The sequence below is a fragment of the Canis lupus genome, chromosome 32, assembly GCF_011100685.1.
Source record: "Canis lupus familiaris isolate Mischka breed German Shepherd chromosome 32, alternate assembly UU_Cfam_GSD_1.0, whole genome shotgun sequence".
Classification (NCBI taxonomy): domain Eukaryota; kingdom Metazoa; phylum Chordata; class Mammalia; order Carnivora; family Canidae; genus Canis; species Canis lupus.
In genome coordinates this window covers 37233829-37253372 of record NC_049253.1, presented here as the reverse complement: position 1 = coordinate 37253372, position 19544 = coordinate 37233829, and the positions used below count along the sequence as shown (strand labels likewise).

Genomic DNA, 19544 nt, shown 5'->3' with positions numbered 1-19544 from the left:
TTTATTTATTCATGAGAGACATAGGCAAAGACACAGGCAGAGGGAGAAGCAGTCTCTCTGCAGGGAGCCCAATGTGAGACTAGATCCTGGGTCTCCAGGACCACACCCTGAGCCAAAGGCAGATGATGCTCAACCACTGAGCTACCCAGGCGTCCCTAAAATCCCCTTATTGCAGCATCTTCAGAAAGCTAATGCACAGCTGTCACATGTTGTAGGGTGGGTTATCTGGAGCAGGAGCTGAGAAGGAGTATGGGGTGCAAGATGTTTATTGGGATCAGCATCTGTCAAAGGGGAGGAAAAGAAGCAGAATGAGGCAGAGGGATGAGTCAGACTACCACATAGCCCCACCAAAGCCTCCACCCACTCTTCAGGGAGCTCTGGAGAGAGCCTAGCCATCCAACTCACCTTACTTCCAGCCTCAACAGACAGGCTTTTCTGTCACATCTCAGTCAGTCCCTAGGTGCTAGGGCCCCAGTAAGGGTGGCCCAAGGAGCCAGTGTGCCACTGATGCAGGCCTGTAGTTGCTGACAGCTGAGGAAGCGCATCCCTATGTTAACCACAGCAGACGTTTTACTCTGCAAAGAATCCTGTCCATTTCCATTTACCTTAGCAAGTGTGCATTAAATGTGTGTTCCCTCCCTTGACGACCAACAAGTCATTTACTAGTGTTTGGGAAGATAGTAAAGCATTCATATGCTCTCTCGTATTCAGTAAGCATCAACTTTAGGTAGTGATGCTCTTTATAGAGTAGAGATTAGTTGAATGTAAATTATTTGCAAGTCACTGAGCTACACGTGAAAGTTTAAGTGGCCCACATCAGCCACTGGAAGAAACATACTATGTTTATAGGCTGAAAGTTTGTACCTCTTCCTACCTAAACACAATTTAATTGAACACATGTTCATTGAGTTCTTCGTCCTTTTGAGGGCAGAGGACCATGTGCTGGTGCCAAACATTCTAAGAAATGCATCAACTCTTTCAGAATACTATAGTTGCTTTTAGTATCATAAAATTTTTAATCGGATATTCTAAAATTGTATCTGTATTTAGCTCTCTGCTGCATAAAGGCCTTCCTTAATTTAGAACAGTTCAGTTGCTTGGCAGCATTTGATCCAATAATTTTTGCCCATAGCAGGGGAGGTTTAGTCAGGCATCATTAGTGCGCTATCATTAACACGAAAGTAAGACTTTTTTTTTTTTTTTCCAGTAGTTCAGAAACTGTGGAAGCAGAGAAGGTAGTCAGATATTTGTTTGTTGGCTTTACATCAAAGCTATTTTTTTTTTTAAATCAGTCTTAAAAAATAATTCATCAACAAATTATCTAGAGAGTAAATGTGTTTCTTCGAGGATTGATTGCCAAGCCTCAGTATGTTTTCATTTAAAGACACGTGGGGCCCCTGAACTCTGACTCCACTTATAGTATCCTTTGCTCACCTTTTCTTCTAAGGTTCCTGAAGCCTCTTAGAGGAGTCTGTGAACACAGTCACACTAGGCCGTGGGCACAAATCTAGCTCCCCTTAGCTTCTCGCCCAGTGTGTTTTGGGAGCCCTAGTTGGTCTCTTAGTAGAATCTCAGGTAGAGGGTAGACTATCTCAGTCTCACAAGGACACATCACTTTTCCCCACTCATCTTCTGGGCAGCCAGTGAGGGACGTGTCCACAGACTGAGTCCCTCTTCCTTGGTTTTTTGTGTGTGTGTGTGTGTGTGTGTGTGTGTATTTTTATTGGAGTTCGATTTGCCAACATCAACTATAACACCCAGTGCTCATCCCATTAAGTGCCCCCCTCAGTGCCCGTCACCCAGTCACCCCATTCCCCCACCCGCCTCCCCTTCTGCTACCCCTTGTTCGTTTCCCAGAGTTAGGAGTCTCTCATGTTCTGTCACCCTCTTTGATATCTCCCACTCATTTTCTCTCCTTTCCCCTATAATCCCTTTCACTATTTTTTATATTCCCCAAATGAATGAAACCATATAATGTTGCTGAGTGAAGTAAGTCCCTATTCCTTGTTCTTCCCTCCCGCACAGAGGCAGGGTTCCTGAACAACAAAGTGTACGATAGCACAGCCCTGGGGCCTGGCTACGACCGCCCCTTCCAATTTGACCCTAGCGTCCGGGAGCCCAAGACCATCCAGCTCTACAAACACCTGAACCTGAAGAGCTGCGTCTGGACCTTTGATGCCTACTACGACATGACTGAGCTGATTGATGTCTGTGGGGGTTCTGTGACTGCCGACTTCCAGGTGTGCGCCAGGGGTTTTTCTGAAGCCTTCGAGCACCTGAGTGCTGTATAAAACCTTGTTTGTTCCTGAAACACTTCTGTTGCATCCAGTGGCTCCCAAGAACTAGGATAGCCAAGTCCCTTAGCAGCATGGTGGCTAGAGAAAGAGCCCCCCAAAGTCCTCTAAATCAGTGAATTGGAAAATCTAATGTGGAAAATGTGAAAATTAATGTGGAAAAAAATTTACTGTTGAGCACTCCCATTTATATAAGAATCTAATATTTACTTCTCTAGTTATATGTCTTTTCTCTGTAGGTATATTTTGGAAAGCCAAAAGGATTTACATTTGATGGTAAGGTTATTACAAAGTAGATGTATTCTCTTCTGTTTTTGGGGAAATAAGTCAAAATAAGGTACACCCTTTCTGAAGACAAGTACAGCACTTTATTTTTAAGCATTTTGAAGAGAGAATTGTTTAAAACAACTTGATTTCATACCTAGTCCAAACCTGTGCCAAACTAAAACCCTTACAAAAAAAAATAGACACTATTTATTTATTAATTGGAGAGCAAGAATAGAAGTGAGGGGAAGGGGCAGAGGGAAAGGAAGAAGCAGACTCCCCGCTGAGCAGGGAGCCTGATGCTGACCTTCATCCCAGGATCCTGAGATCATGACCTGAGCCCACGGCAGATACTTATCGACTGAGCCACCTAAGTGCCCCAACACTTTCTTAATAGTTATTAAACATTAGGGATAAAGTAAAATTTTAGTAAGAAGCCATGGTCCTAGGAGGGCAGTTAGATCAAAGGGACTAAGCTAATGTGTCCTCATGGGAAAATTAAATGTAAAGCAGATTCTACCCAATTATATGCAGTTACCTCAACGAACTAAAAATTACGTTCCTTCTTCATCTCAAATCAGGTTTAACCACACTGAAAGAGGAACTTCTGGAGGCACTTATAGTAATCATTTTGGGAACGAGTCTGATTAAAATTAGTGTTCTTTGTAATGCTCTCATTTTGATTAGCTCGCATTTCATATGCACTGCTGCCCTCTACTGAATGGAAAATTAAGGCATTCTTAGGTTTGCTTTCTGTGTTTCTGCAGTTGCATGACCTACATTTACTCTGGAAAATGCAAAACGAAGTGATTGGTTCCTCTGCTGGCCTCTCAAAAATTAGTATTCTGTGTTCTCCATGCTTTTTTACTCTAATTACATTTTTGGATATTTTTGTTCAGAATATGCCTAAAAGTCTCAAAGACTAAGATTTTTCATTATATAGGCTCCACTTCTTAAACCAACACAGAATATATACACAGAAGTACTTCATTGCAGTCTGTTTCTTTAAAAATAGTTGAAACAGCTGGCATAGGGTAGAAAGAATATAGAACTTACAGCCAAGCCCTAGTTCTTATCTTTCCCTATCATAACTTCTGAAAATCGTCACCAATCATCTCAACATGGGAAGCTACTTAGTTCAGTATAGGTATGTGGTAGATATTTGTCAAGCTTTTGTTTTTGTTTATAAGGATTAGTAAGTAGTATCATGAGGGATAAAGGTTATAAAACAAAAACAGGAGGGAAAATTAATTTTTCCAATCAACTAAAGAATTATTGAGGTTCTAATAGCAACAATTTTGAGATTGAGCCATGTGTTTTTAACAAAACCTATATATTAAAATGGCAGAAGATGGTGTGAGGTCCAGATAAAATTTTCTAAAGAAATCAGAATAAGGCATTTCAAAAGATTTTTTTTTTGATGAGTATGGAATTAGCAGTCTTTCAAAAAGCTTGGAATCCAATCTTGAATCCCTGATAACATTGAATATGAAAAAAATATTTTAAAAAATAAAATTTGATGTCCCAGCTATTGATTAAACAGTTGGCTCTTTTCCTAAATTACCCATGGAAACACTTTACATTGTGTTTTAAAACAAAAACAAAAACAAAGTAAGTTCCATAGTACTATTATAGCATTTTACCAATGACAAAAATAAAATATTCTCAAACTAAGCTTTTTTGTTATAAAAGAAATAATATGTTTACAGAGAAAAAAATAAAATGAATAACCCAAATCCCCCATTCATACACACAATTAGCTTCCCCATGAAAACTTCTACTTATATTTTATCTTTCTATCCAGTTTTTGTTCATTGCATAGTAAAATAAAAATTTTTGAGCTAAGTTAATAGCAGTAACAGGAATCCCCTTAGAAGAAATAGTCTCTTGGAAGTAGGATGTCCTGCCTTTTCAAAAATTATTTTAGTGAGGCATTGTATGGATGGGAAATTATCCAAGCATATGCAGCTCTAAACTGTGTGCTGATAAGTTTCCTAGATATGATATCCAAATCCCATGACCTCAGTTCCTGTTGCAGGAAATATGACTCCTCATTAAAACATCCCAGTTGGGCATCTTCCCAATTACGGTTGATTCAGACTCTCCTACAGGTCACTGTAAAATATGCTTCAGTGAGGGACTATTGACTGATCCTTTGTGAATAACTGTGTTACTTTACAATCTTAGCCAAGTCTTCAGCAATTGAACAGTGGAGGCAAAGCTTCTTCTCAGTCTTCAGAAGTCACCTCCTCAGAGAAGCCTTCCCACATCACCCTATATAAAGAAAAATTCTGGACACTTCCCCTCCCTTTATTTTTTAAATGGATGCATCTCCTTCCTAGATTGGAGGTTCCATAAAGGCAGCGATTTTAGTTCTTCCCACTGCTGAGGAGGAAGCTCTGTCTGATGCCTAGGCACCTAGCACAGTCGTGGGCACTTGGTTAATAATTATTGAATGAATAAGTGACCAAATGAGAGAGTAAAAGGTGAACGAGATGTCAGAACCATATACCTTCTCATCCCAGGGAAGAAATAACTCTCTGTGTGCACACCATTTGCTTGGCAGGTGAGAGATTCTGCTCAGTCATTCCTGACCATACATGTGCCTCTCTATGTGTCCTACATCTACGTGACGGCCCCCAGGGGCTGGGCCTCTTTGGAGCACCACACCGAAATGGAATTTTCCTTCTTCTATGATACTGTTCTCTGGAGAACAGGTATACCCACTGGCATCTTCACTATTCCTGCCGTATGTCCAAGCAAGATTAAAACAAAGTAATAAGTGGTGACTTTTAGCAGGAGCTCCTTCTTCATGCCATTGTTCTATATACACTCTAGGCCAAATGAATGAAGTGAACCAGGTTGCTCTTGATATATTTTCCATTTCCATACACCTGATTTGAAGACTCTTTTGCTCCTTAAATACCACAAATCATACCATTTTAAAATAGGAGCAAATGAGCATGTTGATACTCTGAAAGGCTATCTTTGAACCCCTAATAGGAACCCATCTGTCACTCTCCGTCCTCTACTCTGGGTCTCTAGCTATCTGGAGTGAGTTTTTCATCCCTGGAGGCCTTCTAGTTGAATCAGCATATATGAATGTGGTTCTTTTCAGGAGCCACAGATCTATGTATTGGCGACAGCCTCTCAGCTAGGAGCTCACACCTTCCCCGTGTCTCCTGTAAACCACCCTTTCCCACTGCTACCATGTGATGCCCCAGACTCATCTTCCCTTACTTCTTTTGCTCCCATTCTTCCTCCTTGCCTCCCTGGAGGTGATTTATTTTGATCTGAGGCAGAGATACTAAATAGCTACAAAAGTTTTTTTTTTAGATAGGACCTCAACTCCAGTAATAGAAAGTACAGTCCTTTATTCTGTTGAGCGCTTTAAGCTCAAATCATGTGTTTTGTATTACTCATAGGAAAACAATTTCAGGAAGTTTTCATACTCTGGATTGGATAATTTCTTGAGCTTTGGGGTTCTTGTTAAATATTATTTGCACCCCTCCTTAGGTTACCCTTAACTTCGGGGTCATGCCGAACTCATTGGGCATCATGATTGTAACCACCCTCATTAAAGCTGTGGTTTACTCATGTCCTGCCATATATGGCTGGCTCTCTACAAGCTGATCTTGAATCCTCCGTTGGTTTGAATATTAAATGTAACCACTAGGATGTTGCTTATGGTTCTGTTGAGTCGTCATGAAAGGTGTCCTCATGAGGAAAAGCAAATAGAGTCTGAAGCAGATGCACTATAATCACATCCTGCTATAAGGTTGATAGTAAGAATTTAAGGACTTTTTTTTGGCTGCAGGTTAGGGCCCTGACTCTGGGCTAAGTGGCATTTTCAGATATGAAGAAACTATGTCAATGAGAATGGAACTGTAACAACAAAAACAAATAGAATGAACTGTTGTACAGGTTTAATTGGCAAATGGGTCTAAATAGATTCTGTGTTCATATGAATATATACATTTTTCTTGTATTCAAATTACTCTGCGGCTCTACTTCGAGGTATCACTGGGGCATCATATGTAGGTTACTATGTGGAAGACCTTCTCCTTGCTCTGACTTGGATGTTTGTGTATGATTGCCTGCCCAGGAATCCAGACAGACAGTGTGCTTTCTGCAAGGCTTCAGATAATAAGAATCTACATTAGAGAGGACGGCCGTCTCGTCATTGAATTCAAGACCCATGCCAAATTCAGAGGTACTATCAATGCATTTTTTCCCCTAATGTTTTGTTTAAAAACATCACAAACATAGACAAAAGGCAAAAGAATAGAACAATGAAAAATAAAGTCGACATTTGTTAACATTTTGCTGTATATGTTTGTATCTATATACACATGCATACCCATTTTTTTGTAACACGTTGAAAACAAGTTGCAAGGGCACCTGGGTGTCTCAGTCAGTTGAGCATCTGCCTTCCGCTCAGGTCATGATCCCAGGGGCCTGGGATCGAGCCCTACATCAGGCTCCCTGCCCAGCAGGGGGCCTGCTTCTCCCTCTCCCTCTGCTGTTCCCCCCACCCCACTCATGCTCGCGCTCTCGCTCTCTCTCTCAAATAAAAATCTTAACAAAAAGAAAACAAGTTGCAGACTTCATGTCAAGTTACCCTAAATACTTCAGTAGGCATCTCCTTTTTTTTTTTTTTTTTTTTTAAATTTCTTATTCATTTATGATAGTCACAGAGAGAGAGAGAGAGAGAGGCAGAGACATAGGCAGAGGGAGAAGCAGGCTCCATGCACCGGGAGCCTGATGTGGGATTCGATCCCGGGTCTCCAGGATCGCGCCCTGGGCCAAAGGCAGGCGCCAAACCGCTGCGCCACCCAGGGATCCCCAGTAGGCATCTCCTGAGAACAAAGACATTCTCTTACACATCACAATAGTATCACTACATCCAAGATATTTAAGATTGATCCAATAAGATCTAGTCACTATTCATAGTCTCTCTATTGTCCCTACAAATGTCTTTTCCAATTGTTTTTATATTTTACATTTATTTAATATCTGTTTATATAAGAGGAAGGTGGGTCCAATCAATATTCACATATTACATTCTGGCTGTTACATTTTCTTAGTCTCTCAATCTAAAACTCTCTCTACTTTTATTTATTTACAACACTTTGCAGTTTTACACTAGAATGGCTTAAGAAAAGCATTATCTAATTTTGATTTTATTTTACACTCTCAGAAGAGATCCTATTTAGCTAATTAGAGCAATGATTACACAATTGACATTCCTGTTCTAGAAGGGTTTGTTCACACCCTAGAATGGCTTAAGAAAAGCATCATCTAATTTTGATTTTATTTTACACTCTCAGAAGAGATCCTATTTAGCTCACTTTGCAGTTTTAAAGAGTAGAAATGTCTTGCTGAGTAACCTTTACCTTTTCAGTGATGTTTACAATTGTCTCCTTCCTCCGAGGACTTAAGTGGCTTCAAATGTAATTTTTTTTAAATCTGAAACTGATATTCCTGTCTATAAAACACCAAGACCTTTCTGCTTCTAAGAAACATGTTTTTTGAATTCAAAGCTAAGTGCATTTGACATTCATTGTCACATAAGGATCCCTATTATTATGAATATGCTCATACCATTTTCACAATGAACATTCATGTTGTTTATAAATATACATGACCATAATGACCATCCTGAGTAGGCTGATAGACTAAGGTGAGATGCCATGCTGTCAGCCAGGATGGAATATATTCTAAGGGCTGAGAGAATAGATATAACCTTAGTTGTTTGGTAGAAGAATATTAATTCGGTGCTAAGGCTTTAGTAGGGGATTCATCTCAAGCACGATAAAACTCACAAATAAGTGTGTGTATTTCCCCTTGAAATAGGACAGTTTGTGATGGAGCACCACACCCTCCCTGATGTGAAATCATTCATACTGACTCCTGATCACTTAGGAGGAATTGAATTTGACCTGCAGCTACTATGGAGTGCTCAGACTTTTGATTCTCCATATCAACTCTGGAGAGCCACGAGCTCTTATAACAGGTGAATACAAGATAGGGGTGTTCGGGGGGGATCTGAAATGGTCTCAGTCTCTTTCAAGAGCTTGGGAAATATGGCTTTTTTCTCAAAGGTTGTATTTCTATTATAAGGGGTGGGGGGAATAGAAATAACCCTGTGACAAATAGAGAAAGAAAGAAAGTCAGATCAGCTTGTGCTGTGTAAACCAGGAAGTAGCTATCCTTATCACAAGGATAAGACCAAGAAGTGGTGAGGCATTTGGGTGGCTCAGCACCTTGGTTTTGGCTCAGGTCATGATCTCAGGGTGGTGAGATTGAGCCCTATGTCAGGCTCCACGCTCAGCAGGGAGTCTGCTTGAGATTCTCTCTTTCTCTCACTGCCCCCACTCCCTTATGCTCTCTCATAAATCAATCAACCAATCAATCATTAAAAAAAAAAACCCTTAGTATAATAAAAACTTTTCAATCCAATCACTACAACCAGTTCAAAATCCACGATCTCTGGTTATTAGGTCCAGATATCACTCCTTATGGTCCAATCTTCTGCAAAATAAATAATAAGATTTATTTCCTTCCCACACCCAAAATAGAGGTAAAATAGGAATTGGTTAAATATGGTAAAATATCTCATTTGTAACAGGGAAGAATAGGAGAAACAAAATTAAAACTATCACCATAAGGCAACCAAGAGTCTGTCATGAATACTTTTTTTTTTTTTTTTAAGATTTTACTTATTTACTCATGAGAGATAGAGAGGCAGAGACACAGGCAGACTCCCTGCAGGAAGCCCAATATGAGTCTTGATCCCTAGACCCCAGGATCACACCCTGAGCCAAAGACAGATGCTCAACTGCTGAGCCACCCTGAGAACGCCTGACAGGAACAGGTGTTCCTGTCATAAATATTATTATCCTCATTTTATAGATCATGAGATTAAAATTGATATTTAGCATGAGTTTCTTGTTCCAGCTTTATAGTTAAGAAGTAGCAGATTATCTTAAGAATTATTTTCAAAAAGATTTCTTTAATTGTGGATTTTGGTTTTATATCAGGTATTTTTTTAAATAATGATTCCTTTGAAATCAATATGTAATAATCGTCAAAGGCTGTGCTTCCTAGAAGCTCATGAGATTATACATGTACTTTGTCCTAATGTATGGACACAGAAACTGTCCTCTTTAAATCCTCTGCTAACTCCCCACTGCCTCCTGTATGAAGTCAAAATTCTTTATTCAAAGCCCATACCCTCACCTCTAGCCTGATCTCAAACCCAACCTTCTGAACTACATTAAGTATCTTACCAGCCCATGAACGTACCAGACCATCTGTACCTCCATGCCCTTGCAGTTTCCTCTGCCCTTCCTGCTCTTTCCCTCTTGAAGACCTGGAACGCCTTTGAGCCACAGCTCAAATACTCAGATACTGACCCCTCTGTGATACCTTCCCTGACTCCCCATGCAATGGTGCTAGAAGCTCTTCCTTTTTCCACTTTGTTCCAGCTTCCACTGTAACACAGCTTGTTATATTAAATGCTCTAAGTAGAGTCCCATTTTCCACGGGTAAAGGCATGCCTGATTGATCTTGAATTCTCAGAGCTGCAAGTTTTAGCACATTGTAGGTGTTGAATAAACATCCTTTAGGAGCTTACATTTCAGGTAAGAAGATAAAAATATATAGATAAACGGCAAAGTGTAGAACAACATCCAACATGTTGTGTTCTGTGCACTGTGAGAGGTACAGAACACTGAGACCATAGCTGTTCACGCAGGGCTGGGGAACTGTACAAGGAAGGCTTCCTGGAGGAGGTGGGGCAGCTCATGCTCCCTGTTGCAACATGAGAAATATCTAGTTTTCAGAGAGAAGACCTATAGAATTAAAAACCTGCATCTAAGGTTTTATTTGACATATTTGCAGGGATAGTGAGGAAATGGACCTCAATCATATTTAGGGATGAGAAAAGTAGGACTGTCAGCGTGAAAGGCCATGTACTTTGTCCTGCATTCATTTGTTCAACAAATATTTATTGAGCATTTACTGGTATTAGGAAAGGTTCTGGGTACTTAGCTACATCAGTGAATAAAATAAAGATCCACACAGCATCTATAGCAAAGTAAGAAGACACAAAACGGTGGCCATAATAAACAAGTCTAGCAGAACGTTTTAGAAGGTGGGGAGTGCTATGGAAAAATAAAGGATTTAGAGCAGACTGTAAGGGGAATCAGGAGTAGAAAGACGTTGTGATTTTAATTAGGATGTTCAAAGTAGGCCTCATCAAGAATGCACATTTCAGCAAATACTTGAAGAAGGTGAGGGAGTTTGCTATGCAGATGATCAGAGGAAGACATTCCTGGCCGAATTTCTGAGTTGGCAGCATTTCTCGCATCTTGAGGAATAGACAGGAGGCTGGTGTGACTGAGGTGAAGTGAGCAAGGAAGAGGATGATAGACAGTGAGGTCAGAGGAGTAAGGGGATGGGATAGGGCCACCATGTGGGCCTTGTTGTGCTTGGACTTCGACATCTACCCTGGTGCATTCCCCTAGAGCCACAGTGGGGTTTGAGCAGAGGAGTGACATGATCTGGCCTGTTTGAAAGGAAGGGTTAGGCATGGACAATTCTGCCTAAGTATTTCTATTAATTACAGGTTACTATTCACATTATACATGTCAATTTTAGTGTAATTCAAATATGAGGTATAAGGTCTCATTTCCTGCTGGTCCAAGGTTTGGAGGAAGATAGGGATCATGTAGGATCTGCATGTCTGTAAACTGCAGACATAGCGACTCAGACAGGAAGGGGCTTAGAAACTAAGCCATGAAAGTTTGCATGGTTTGTCAAAAATCATACACTTGTGGCAGCAATGGAGCAAAGCCAGATCTAGACTGTCTCACAGTTTCTAACTTGTGCCATTCCACTAAAATGACCCCAGGATGTGTCATAAAACTCTTATTTGTTTATTTGTTTAACTAAATCCTTGCTATCGCTTTATGAATACATAGGTAAATACAAAAGAAATGGTCAAAAAACAAACACAGCAAATGTGGGAACTGTCACAGATTGCCCACAACAGTTATAATTAAGATTCATAACCATGCACTCTTCATTGAGTGGATGGCAGCCTCCCAAGACTCTTGAAGAATCTTCCTGAAGTCTCTGGCTGTCTGGCTATCTTCCAGGCAGCCTGCCAGGGCTGGGGCTGCTATTCCATGAAAAGTGTGGGAAATGATGTAGGTGAAAGTACAAAGGCTCCATGCTCTTGGTGTCATAACCTACAGAATTCTGTGATCTACCACAAATAGAGAATCTACAGTGCTTAGTCTCCTATGAGAAGAGAGATTGTTCTTTAACTCTGTGAAGGGCTGAGCCTGTAGAGTTTGGAAGAGGATCCCAGAAACTGAATGCTAAGGAAATGGGGGTGCAGGCACTCTCTGGAATGGGGTGTCCTTTAACCCTGAGGCATTTGCCACCACTTCTATCAGAGTAGCCGCTGACATGTCCATATCTTAATAAAATATTTTGCAGTTGAGAATGTGTTAAACAGGGTATCTATCAGCAAGAAACACTAAACAGAAATCGTCAAACAAGTTTCATCAAGGGGTCAGGTTTGTTTTATCTTCATAGAGCCTTTGAGGTCTTTATAAATCATATGCCTTTCTCAGCTTTTCTCATGAAAAGGACTGGAACGGGATAGAGGCAAGTAGCTCTATCTAACACCTCTGGATAATACCCTGACAGTTGAAGTAGTCAGTGATGAATTCCTGAAAATTGTGTTTTTGCAGACTCGTAAAGTTCGTAGATGCTGAGCATAAATACCATCTAAAAACTGTTTAATGAAGTCAATATGTTTCTGGGTCAGTAAATAATCTGTCAAGTGCCCCGTGTAACCGCAGTCTGCTCTGCATGTTCCCAGGAAGGACTACTCGGGGGAGTACACCATCTACCTGATCCCGTGCACCGTGCAGCCCACGCAGCCATGGGCTGACCCCGGAGAGAAGCCTCTGGCCTGCACTGCACATGCCCCAGAAAGGTAGGGAAAGACGGTAGATCCTCATTATTTCTAAATTCGCCTACTCACTGTAATTTATTTGTAGCTGCAAAATCAGTTCTCTTGATGCCTTCGTGGTCATTTGCAAACAGGCAGAGTGGCCAAGTGTTGAGTCATCTGACACACACGTTCCTGGCTCAGGCCGAGCAAGGCAACACTCTGCCTTCTTATTCCAGCTTTCATACTATAAACAAGTATCCTTTTCATGGCCTGGGTAGTGCCACGGTTTTTTATTTTTATGTCTTTTTCATTGGTGATTTTGCAGTTTATAATGGCTCCCAAGCATAGCGCCAAGGGGCTGCCTAATGCTCCTAAGAACAGGAAGCCCATGAGGTGGGTACCTTAGGTCAGATAGACTTTCTTGGGCGTAGGTTTTAGGTGCTGTTGCCATGAGTTCTATGAATTAACAATATATTAAATAAGGTATTTTATCATTTTATTTTTTTATTTTTTATATTTTATTTAAATCCAATTAATTAACATATAATGTATTATTGGTTTCAGAGGTAGAGGGCAGTGATTCCTCAGACTTATATCAGACCCAGTGCTCATTACACCACATGCCTTCTAAGTAAGGTGTTTTTTTTTTTTAATTTTTTTAAAGATTTTGTTTATTTAGTTGAGAGACAGAGAGAGAGCATAAGCTGGGGAAGAAGCAGATAGAGAGGGATAGGCAGACTCCCTGCACAGCAAGAAGCCTGACCTGGGGCTTGATCCAGGACCCCAAGATCATGACCTGAACCAAAAGCAGATGCCTAACCGACTGGGCCACTCAGGTTCCCCTAAATAAGATGTTTTAAACAGAAACATGCATAAAACAGGGCTAGGTATTAGTCAGTCAATGAAAATGTTATGACCAGAGGCTGTGGGAACTTTATCCTGTATTTCCCCTAGGAGCAGTGATTCAGTATTCACTAACTTGGTGTTCACTGTGACTTTATAGAGCATACTTACCCAGAATAACAAGAGTCAACTGTATATCATCCTGTACCCACCTCAGACCTGAGATCGTCTGTGTTGTGCCATATGTTCACTTATTGAAGCAGTATTAATTCACCTCTTATCATGTGCTTGGCTCTGGTCTAGCATGGAGATTATAGCAGAGGATTAAAAGTAACCTCTGCTCTCAGACAGTGTACAGTGCAGCACCATCTATCTAGGAACTGGGCAAAGTGAAGAGAAAGCATTTTTAAGAGAGGATGCTGAGGACAGAATCTAACATTATCACAAAGGGAAGAGAATTTGGAATTTCATGTTCAAATTAAGAAACTGAGAATGGGCCATAAGATTTAGCAATTGATGATCTTGACAAAGAGCAGGCTCAGGGACTGAGGGGTTAAAATCTGATCAGACCATGAGACACAGAGGATATAAAGTAGAGACAACAGGGATAAACTATGCCTAAGGTGTTTTATTATAAAGGATGTCAGAGGAAAGGGACAGTAGCTAGAGAGAGATACAAAGTTAAAGGAAGTCTTATTTGTTTGGATTTTAGACTGGAAAATATTTCAGGATATGTGTGTGCTGGTGGGAGTAACCCTCTTGGTCTATTAGGTGAAATTTAACGTTGCAGCAGAACCAGGGGAAGTCTGTAGAGCTGAGCCATTGGGTACAGTGGGGATAGATTCAAGACAGGAGGGGAAGGGCCAGCCTTCACTAGAAGCTTAGAGCGTTCATCCAGCAAGAGAAGAAGGCATGCAGAGGTGTATGGATATAGGCGAGGGGAGAATTGGGAGATTGAGATGGATGACAAAGTAGAACCTGATTAAATCTACTTTCTCCATAAAATGAGAAGCTAAGCACTAATGGGAAGTAAAGAACACTGAGGTTTAAGAAGAGAGGAGGAAGTGAGGGAGTCATCTCAGAGAGGAGGAAAGGGGGTGTACCAGATGGTTGCAGATCGCAGATCAGGCTGTGCTGAGAGCCTGTGGAGTTGTTTTTAAATTGCCATATTATTGACAATAAGATAAACTGTACGTATTTAAGGTATGTACAATCTGATAAATTTTGATGTGCGTATACACCCATGAAACTGTCACAACTAACATAATGACTATATCCATTTCCTCCAAAAGTTTCCTCTGCCCCTTGGTAATCCCTCCCTCCTATCCCACCCTAACCAACCCCTTTCTCCAGGATCCACCAAATATGCCTTCTGTCACTATAGATTAGTTTGCAATTTCTAGAAATTTATATAAATGGCATCATACAATCCTCAAGGAGGGGCAAGATGGCAGAAGAGCAGGGTCCCCAAGTCACCTGTCCCCACCAAATTACCTAGATAACCTTCAAACCATCCTGAAAATCTACGAATTCGGCCTGAAATTTAAAGAGAGAACAGGGATCCCTGGGTGGCGCAGCGGTTTGGCGCCTGCCTTTGGCCCAGAGCGTGATCCTGGAGACCCGGGATCAAATCCCACGTCGGGCTCCCAGTGCATGGAGCCTGCTTCTCCCTGTGCCTGTGTCTCTGCCTCTCTCTCTCTCTCTCTCTCTCTGTGTGTGTGTGTGACTATCATAAATAAATAAATAAATAAATAAATGAATGAATGAATGAATAAATAAATAAATAAATAAATAAATAAATAAATAAATAGACAGACCAGCTGGAATGCTACAGTGAGAAGAGGTCGCGCTTCTATCAAGGTAGGAAGACAGGGACAAAGAAATAAAGACACAAAAGGCCTCCAAGGGGGAGGGGCCCTGCGAGGAGCCGGGCTGAGGCCGGGGCGAGTGTCCCCAGGACAGGAGAGCCCCATCCCGGAGAAGCAGGAGCTACACCGACCTTCCCGGGGGAAAGGGGCTCGTGGGGAGGTGGAGCAGGACCCAGGAGGGCGGGGATGCCCTCGGGCTCCCGGGGACACTAACAGACACCTGCGCCCCGGGAGATGCACCGAGCTCCCTAAGGGCTGCAGCGCGCACGGTGGGACCCGGAGCAGCTCGGGGGGCTCGGGGGCGGCTCCGCGGAGGGGGCTGCGGGGTGGGAGCAGCTCGGGGGGCTCGGGGGCGGCTCCGCGGAGGGGGCTGCGGGGCGGGAGTGCGAATCCAACAGCGCAGGCTCCGGAGCACAGGGCGCCGGGACACAGCCCAGGATCCGGCCTCCCCCGGGACAGGCAGAGGCCGGGAGGGCCCAGGACAGCAAGGACGCTCCTGCCCCGAGCTGAGCAGATCAGCGGCCCCGCCCCGGAGCCTCCAGGCCCTGCAGACCAAGAGCTCTGGAGCTACTGCGGGAGCTGACTCCAGGGCTGCAGAGCTGCCGCCGCCACTGCGGTTGTTCCTCCTGGGGCCTCACGGGGTGAACAACCCCCACTGAGCCCTGCACCAGGCAGGAGGCAGAGCAGCTCCCCCAAGTGCTAACACCTGAAACTCAGCACAACAGGCCCCTCCCCCAGAAGACCAGCTAGACGGACAAGTTCCAGGAGAAGTCAAGGGACTTAAAGTATACAGAATCAGAAGATACTCCCCCGTGTTTTGTTTTGTTTTGTTTTTTGCTTTTTGATTTGTTTGCTTCCCCCACCCCCTTTTTTTCCTTTCTTTCTTTTTCTTTCTTTTTTCTTTTTTTTCCTTTTTTCTTCCTTTTTTCTTTTTCTCTTTTCTTTCCTTTTTTTCTCTCTCTCTTTTTCTCCTTTTCTAAATACAACTTGTTTTTGGCCACTCTGCACCAAGCAAAATGACTAGAAGGAAAACCTCACCTCAAAAGAATCAGAAACAGTCCTCACTCCCACAGTTACAAAATCTGGATTACAATTCAATGTCAGAAAGCCAATTCACAAGCACTATTATACAGCTACTGGTGGCTCTAGAAAAAAGCATAAAGGACTCAAGAGATTTCATGACTGCAAAATTTAGATCCAATCAGGAAGAAATTAAAAATCAATTGAATGAAATGCAATCCAAACTAGAAGTCCTAACGACGAGGGTTAACGAGGTGGAAGAACGAGTGAGTGACATAGAAGACAAGTTGATGGCAAAGAGGGAAACTGAGGAAAAGAGACAAACAGTTAAAAGACCATGAAGACAGATTAAGGGAAATAAACGACAGCCTGAGGAAGAAAATCCTACGTTTAATTGGGGTGCCCGAGGGCGCTAAAAGGGACAGAGGGCCAGAATATGTATTTGAACAAATCATAGCTGAAAAATTTCCTAATCTGGGAAGGGAAACAGGCATTCAGATCCAGAAAATAGAGAGAGCCCCCCCTAAAATCAATAAAAATCGTTCAACACCTCGACATTTAATAGTGAAGCTTGCAAATTCCAAAGATAAAGAGAAGATCCTTAAAGCGGCAAGAGACAAGAAATCCCTGACTTTTATGGGGAAGAGTATTAGGGCAACAGCAGACCTCTCCACAGAGACCTGGCAGGCCAGAAAGGGCTGGCAGGATATATTCAGGGTCCTAAATGAGAAGAACATGCAACCAAGAATACTTTATCCAGCAAGGCTCTCATTCAGAATGGAAGGAGAGATAAAGAGCTTCCAAGGCAGGCAGGAACTGAAAGAATATGTGACCTCCAAACCAGCTCTGTAAGAAATTTTAAGGGGGACTCTTAAAATTCACCTTTAAGAAGAAGTTCAGTGGAACAATCCACAAAAACAAGGACTGAATAGATATCATGATGACACTAAACTCATACCTTTCAGTAGTAACTCTGAACGTGAACGGGCTTAATGACCCCATCAAAAGGCGCAGGGTGTCAGACTGGATAAAAAGCAGGACCCATCTATTTACTGTCTACAACAGACTCATTTTAGACAGAAGGACACCTACAGCCTGAAAATAAAAGGTTGGAGAACCATTCACCATTCAAAAGGTCCTCAAAAGAAAGCAGGGGTAGCCATCCTTATATCAGATAAACTAAAATTTACCCCGAAGACTGTAGTGAGAGATGAAGAGGGACACTATATCATACTTAAAGGATCTATCCAACAAGAGGACTTAACAATCCTCATATATATGCCCCGAATGAGGGAGCTGCCAAATATATAAATCAATTATTAACCAAAGTGAAGAAATACTTAGATAATAATACACTTATACTTGGTGACTTCAATCTAGCTCTTTCTATACTCGATAGGTCTTCTAAGTACATCTCCAAAGAAACAAGAGCTTTAAATGATACACTGGACCAGATGGATTTCACAGATATCTACAGAACTTTACATCCAAACTCAACTGAATACACATTCTTCTCAAGTGCACATGGAACTTTCTCCAGAATAGAGCACATACTGGATCACAAATCAGGTCTGAACTGATACCAAAAGATTGGGATCGTCCCCTGCATATTCTCAGGCCGTAATGCATTGAAATTAGAACTAAATCACAAGAAGTTTGGAAGGATCTCAAACACGTGGAGGTTAAGGACCATCCTGCCAAAAGATGAAAGGGTCAACCAGGAAATTAAGGAAGAATTAAAAAGATTCATGGAAACTAATGAGAATGAAGATACAACCATTCAAAATCTTTGGGATGCAGCAAAAGCAGTCCTAAGGGGGAAATACATCGCAATACAAGCATCCATTCAAAAACTGGAAAGAACTCAAATACAAAAGCTAACCTTACACCTAAAGGAGCTAGAGAAAAAACAGCAAATAGATCCTACACCCAGCAGAAGAAGAGAGTTAATTAAGATTTGAGCAGAACTCAACGAAATCGAGACCAGAAGAACTGTGGAACAGATCAACAAAACCAGGAGTTAGTTCTTTGAAAGAATTAATAAGATAGATAAACCATTAGCCAGCCTTATTAAAAAGAAGAGAAAGAAGACTCAAATTAATAAAATCATGAATGAGAAAGGAGAGATCACTACCAACACCAAGGAAATACAAACGATTTTAAAAACATATTATGAACAGCTAAACACCAATAAATTAGGCAATCTAGAAGAAACGGACGTATTTCTGGAAAGCCAAAAACTACCAAAACTGGAACAGAAAGAAATAGAAAACCTGAACAGGCCAATAACCAGGGAGGAAATTGAAGCAGTCATCAAAAACCTCCCAAGACACAAAAGTCCAGGACCAGATGGCTTCCCAGGGGAATTCTATCAAACGTTTATTTTTTTTTTTTCTATCAAACGTTTAAAGAAGAAACCATACCTATTCTACTAAAGCTGTTTGGAAAGATAGAAAGAGATGGAGTACTTCCAAATTCGTTCTATGAGGCCAGCATCACCTTAATTCCAAAACCAGACAAACACCCCACCAAAAGGGAGAATTACAGACCAATATCCCTGATGAACATGGATGCAAAACTTCTCAACAAGATACTAGCCAATAGGATCCAACAGCACATTAAGAAAATTATTCACCATGACCAAGTAGGATTTATCCCCGGGACACAAGGCTGGTTCAGCACTCGTAAAGCAATCAATATGATTCATCATATCAGCAAGAGAAAAACCAAGAACCATGTGATCCTCTCATTAGATGCAGAGAAAGCATTTGACAAAATACAGCATCCATTCCTGATCAAAACTCTTCAGGGTGTAGGGATAGAGGGAACATTCCCCAACATCTTAAAAGCCATCTATGAAAATCCCACAGCAAATATCATTCTCAATGGGGAAGCACTGGGAGCCTTTCCCCTAAGATCAGGAACATGACAGGGATGTCCACTCTCACCACTGCTATTCAACATAGTACTGGAAGTCCTAGCCTCAGCAATCAGACAACAAAAAGACATTAAAGGCATTCAAATTGGCAAAGAAGAAGTCAAACTCTCCCTCTTCGCCGATGACATGATACTCTACATAGAAAACCCAAAAGCCTCCACCCCAAAATTGCTAGAACTCATACAGCAATTTGGTAGCATGGCAGGATACAAAGTCAATGCCCAGAAATCAGTGGCATTTCTATACACTAACAATGAGACTGAAGAAAGAGAAATTAAGGAGTCAATCCCATTTACAATTGCACCCAAAAGCATAAGATACCTAGGAATAAAACTCACCAAAGA

General features: G+C 41.6%; 1 protein-coding gene across 1 annotated transcript in view; it reads left to right on the top strand.

Annotated features, from left to right (window-relative positions):
• The window catches only part of FRAS1 (Fraser extracellular matrix complex subunit 1), a 434689-nt gene that overhangs the window by 397401 nt on the left and 17744 nt on the right, over positions 1 to 19544 (top strand). The window contains 5 exon segments of the mRNA XM_038582341.1: positions 2026 to 2240; positions 5125 to 5275; positions 6664 to 6771; positions 8415 to 8574; positions 12457 to 12573. Of these exon segments, the coding sequence (XP_038438269.1) occupies positions 2026 to 2240; positions 5125 to 5275; positions 6664 to 6771; positions 8415 to 8574; positions 12457 to 12573 (751 nt within the window).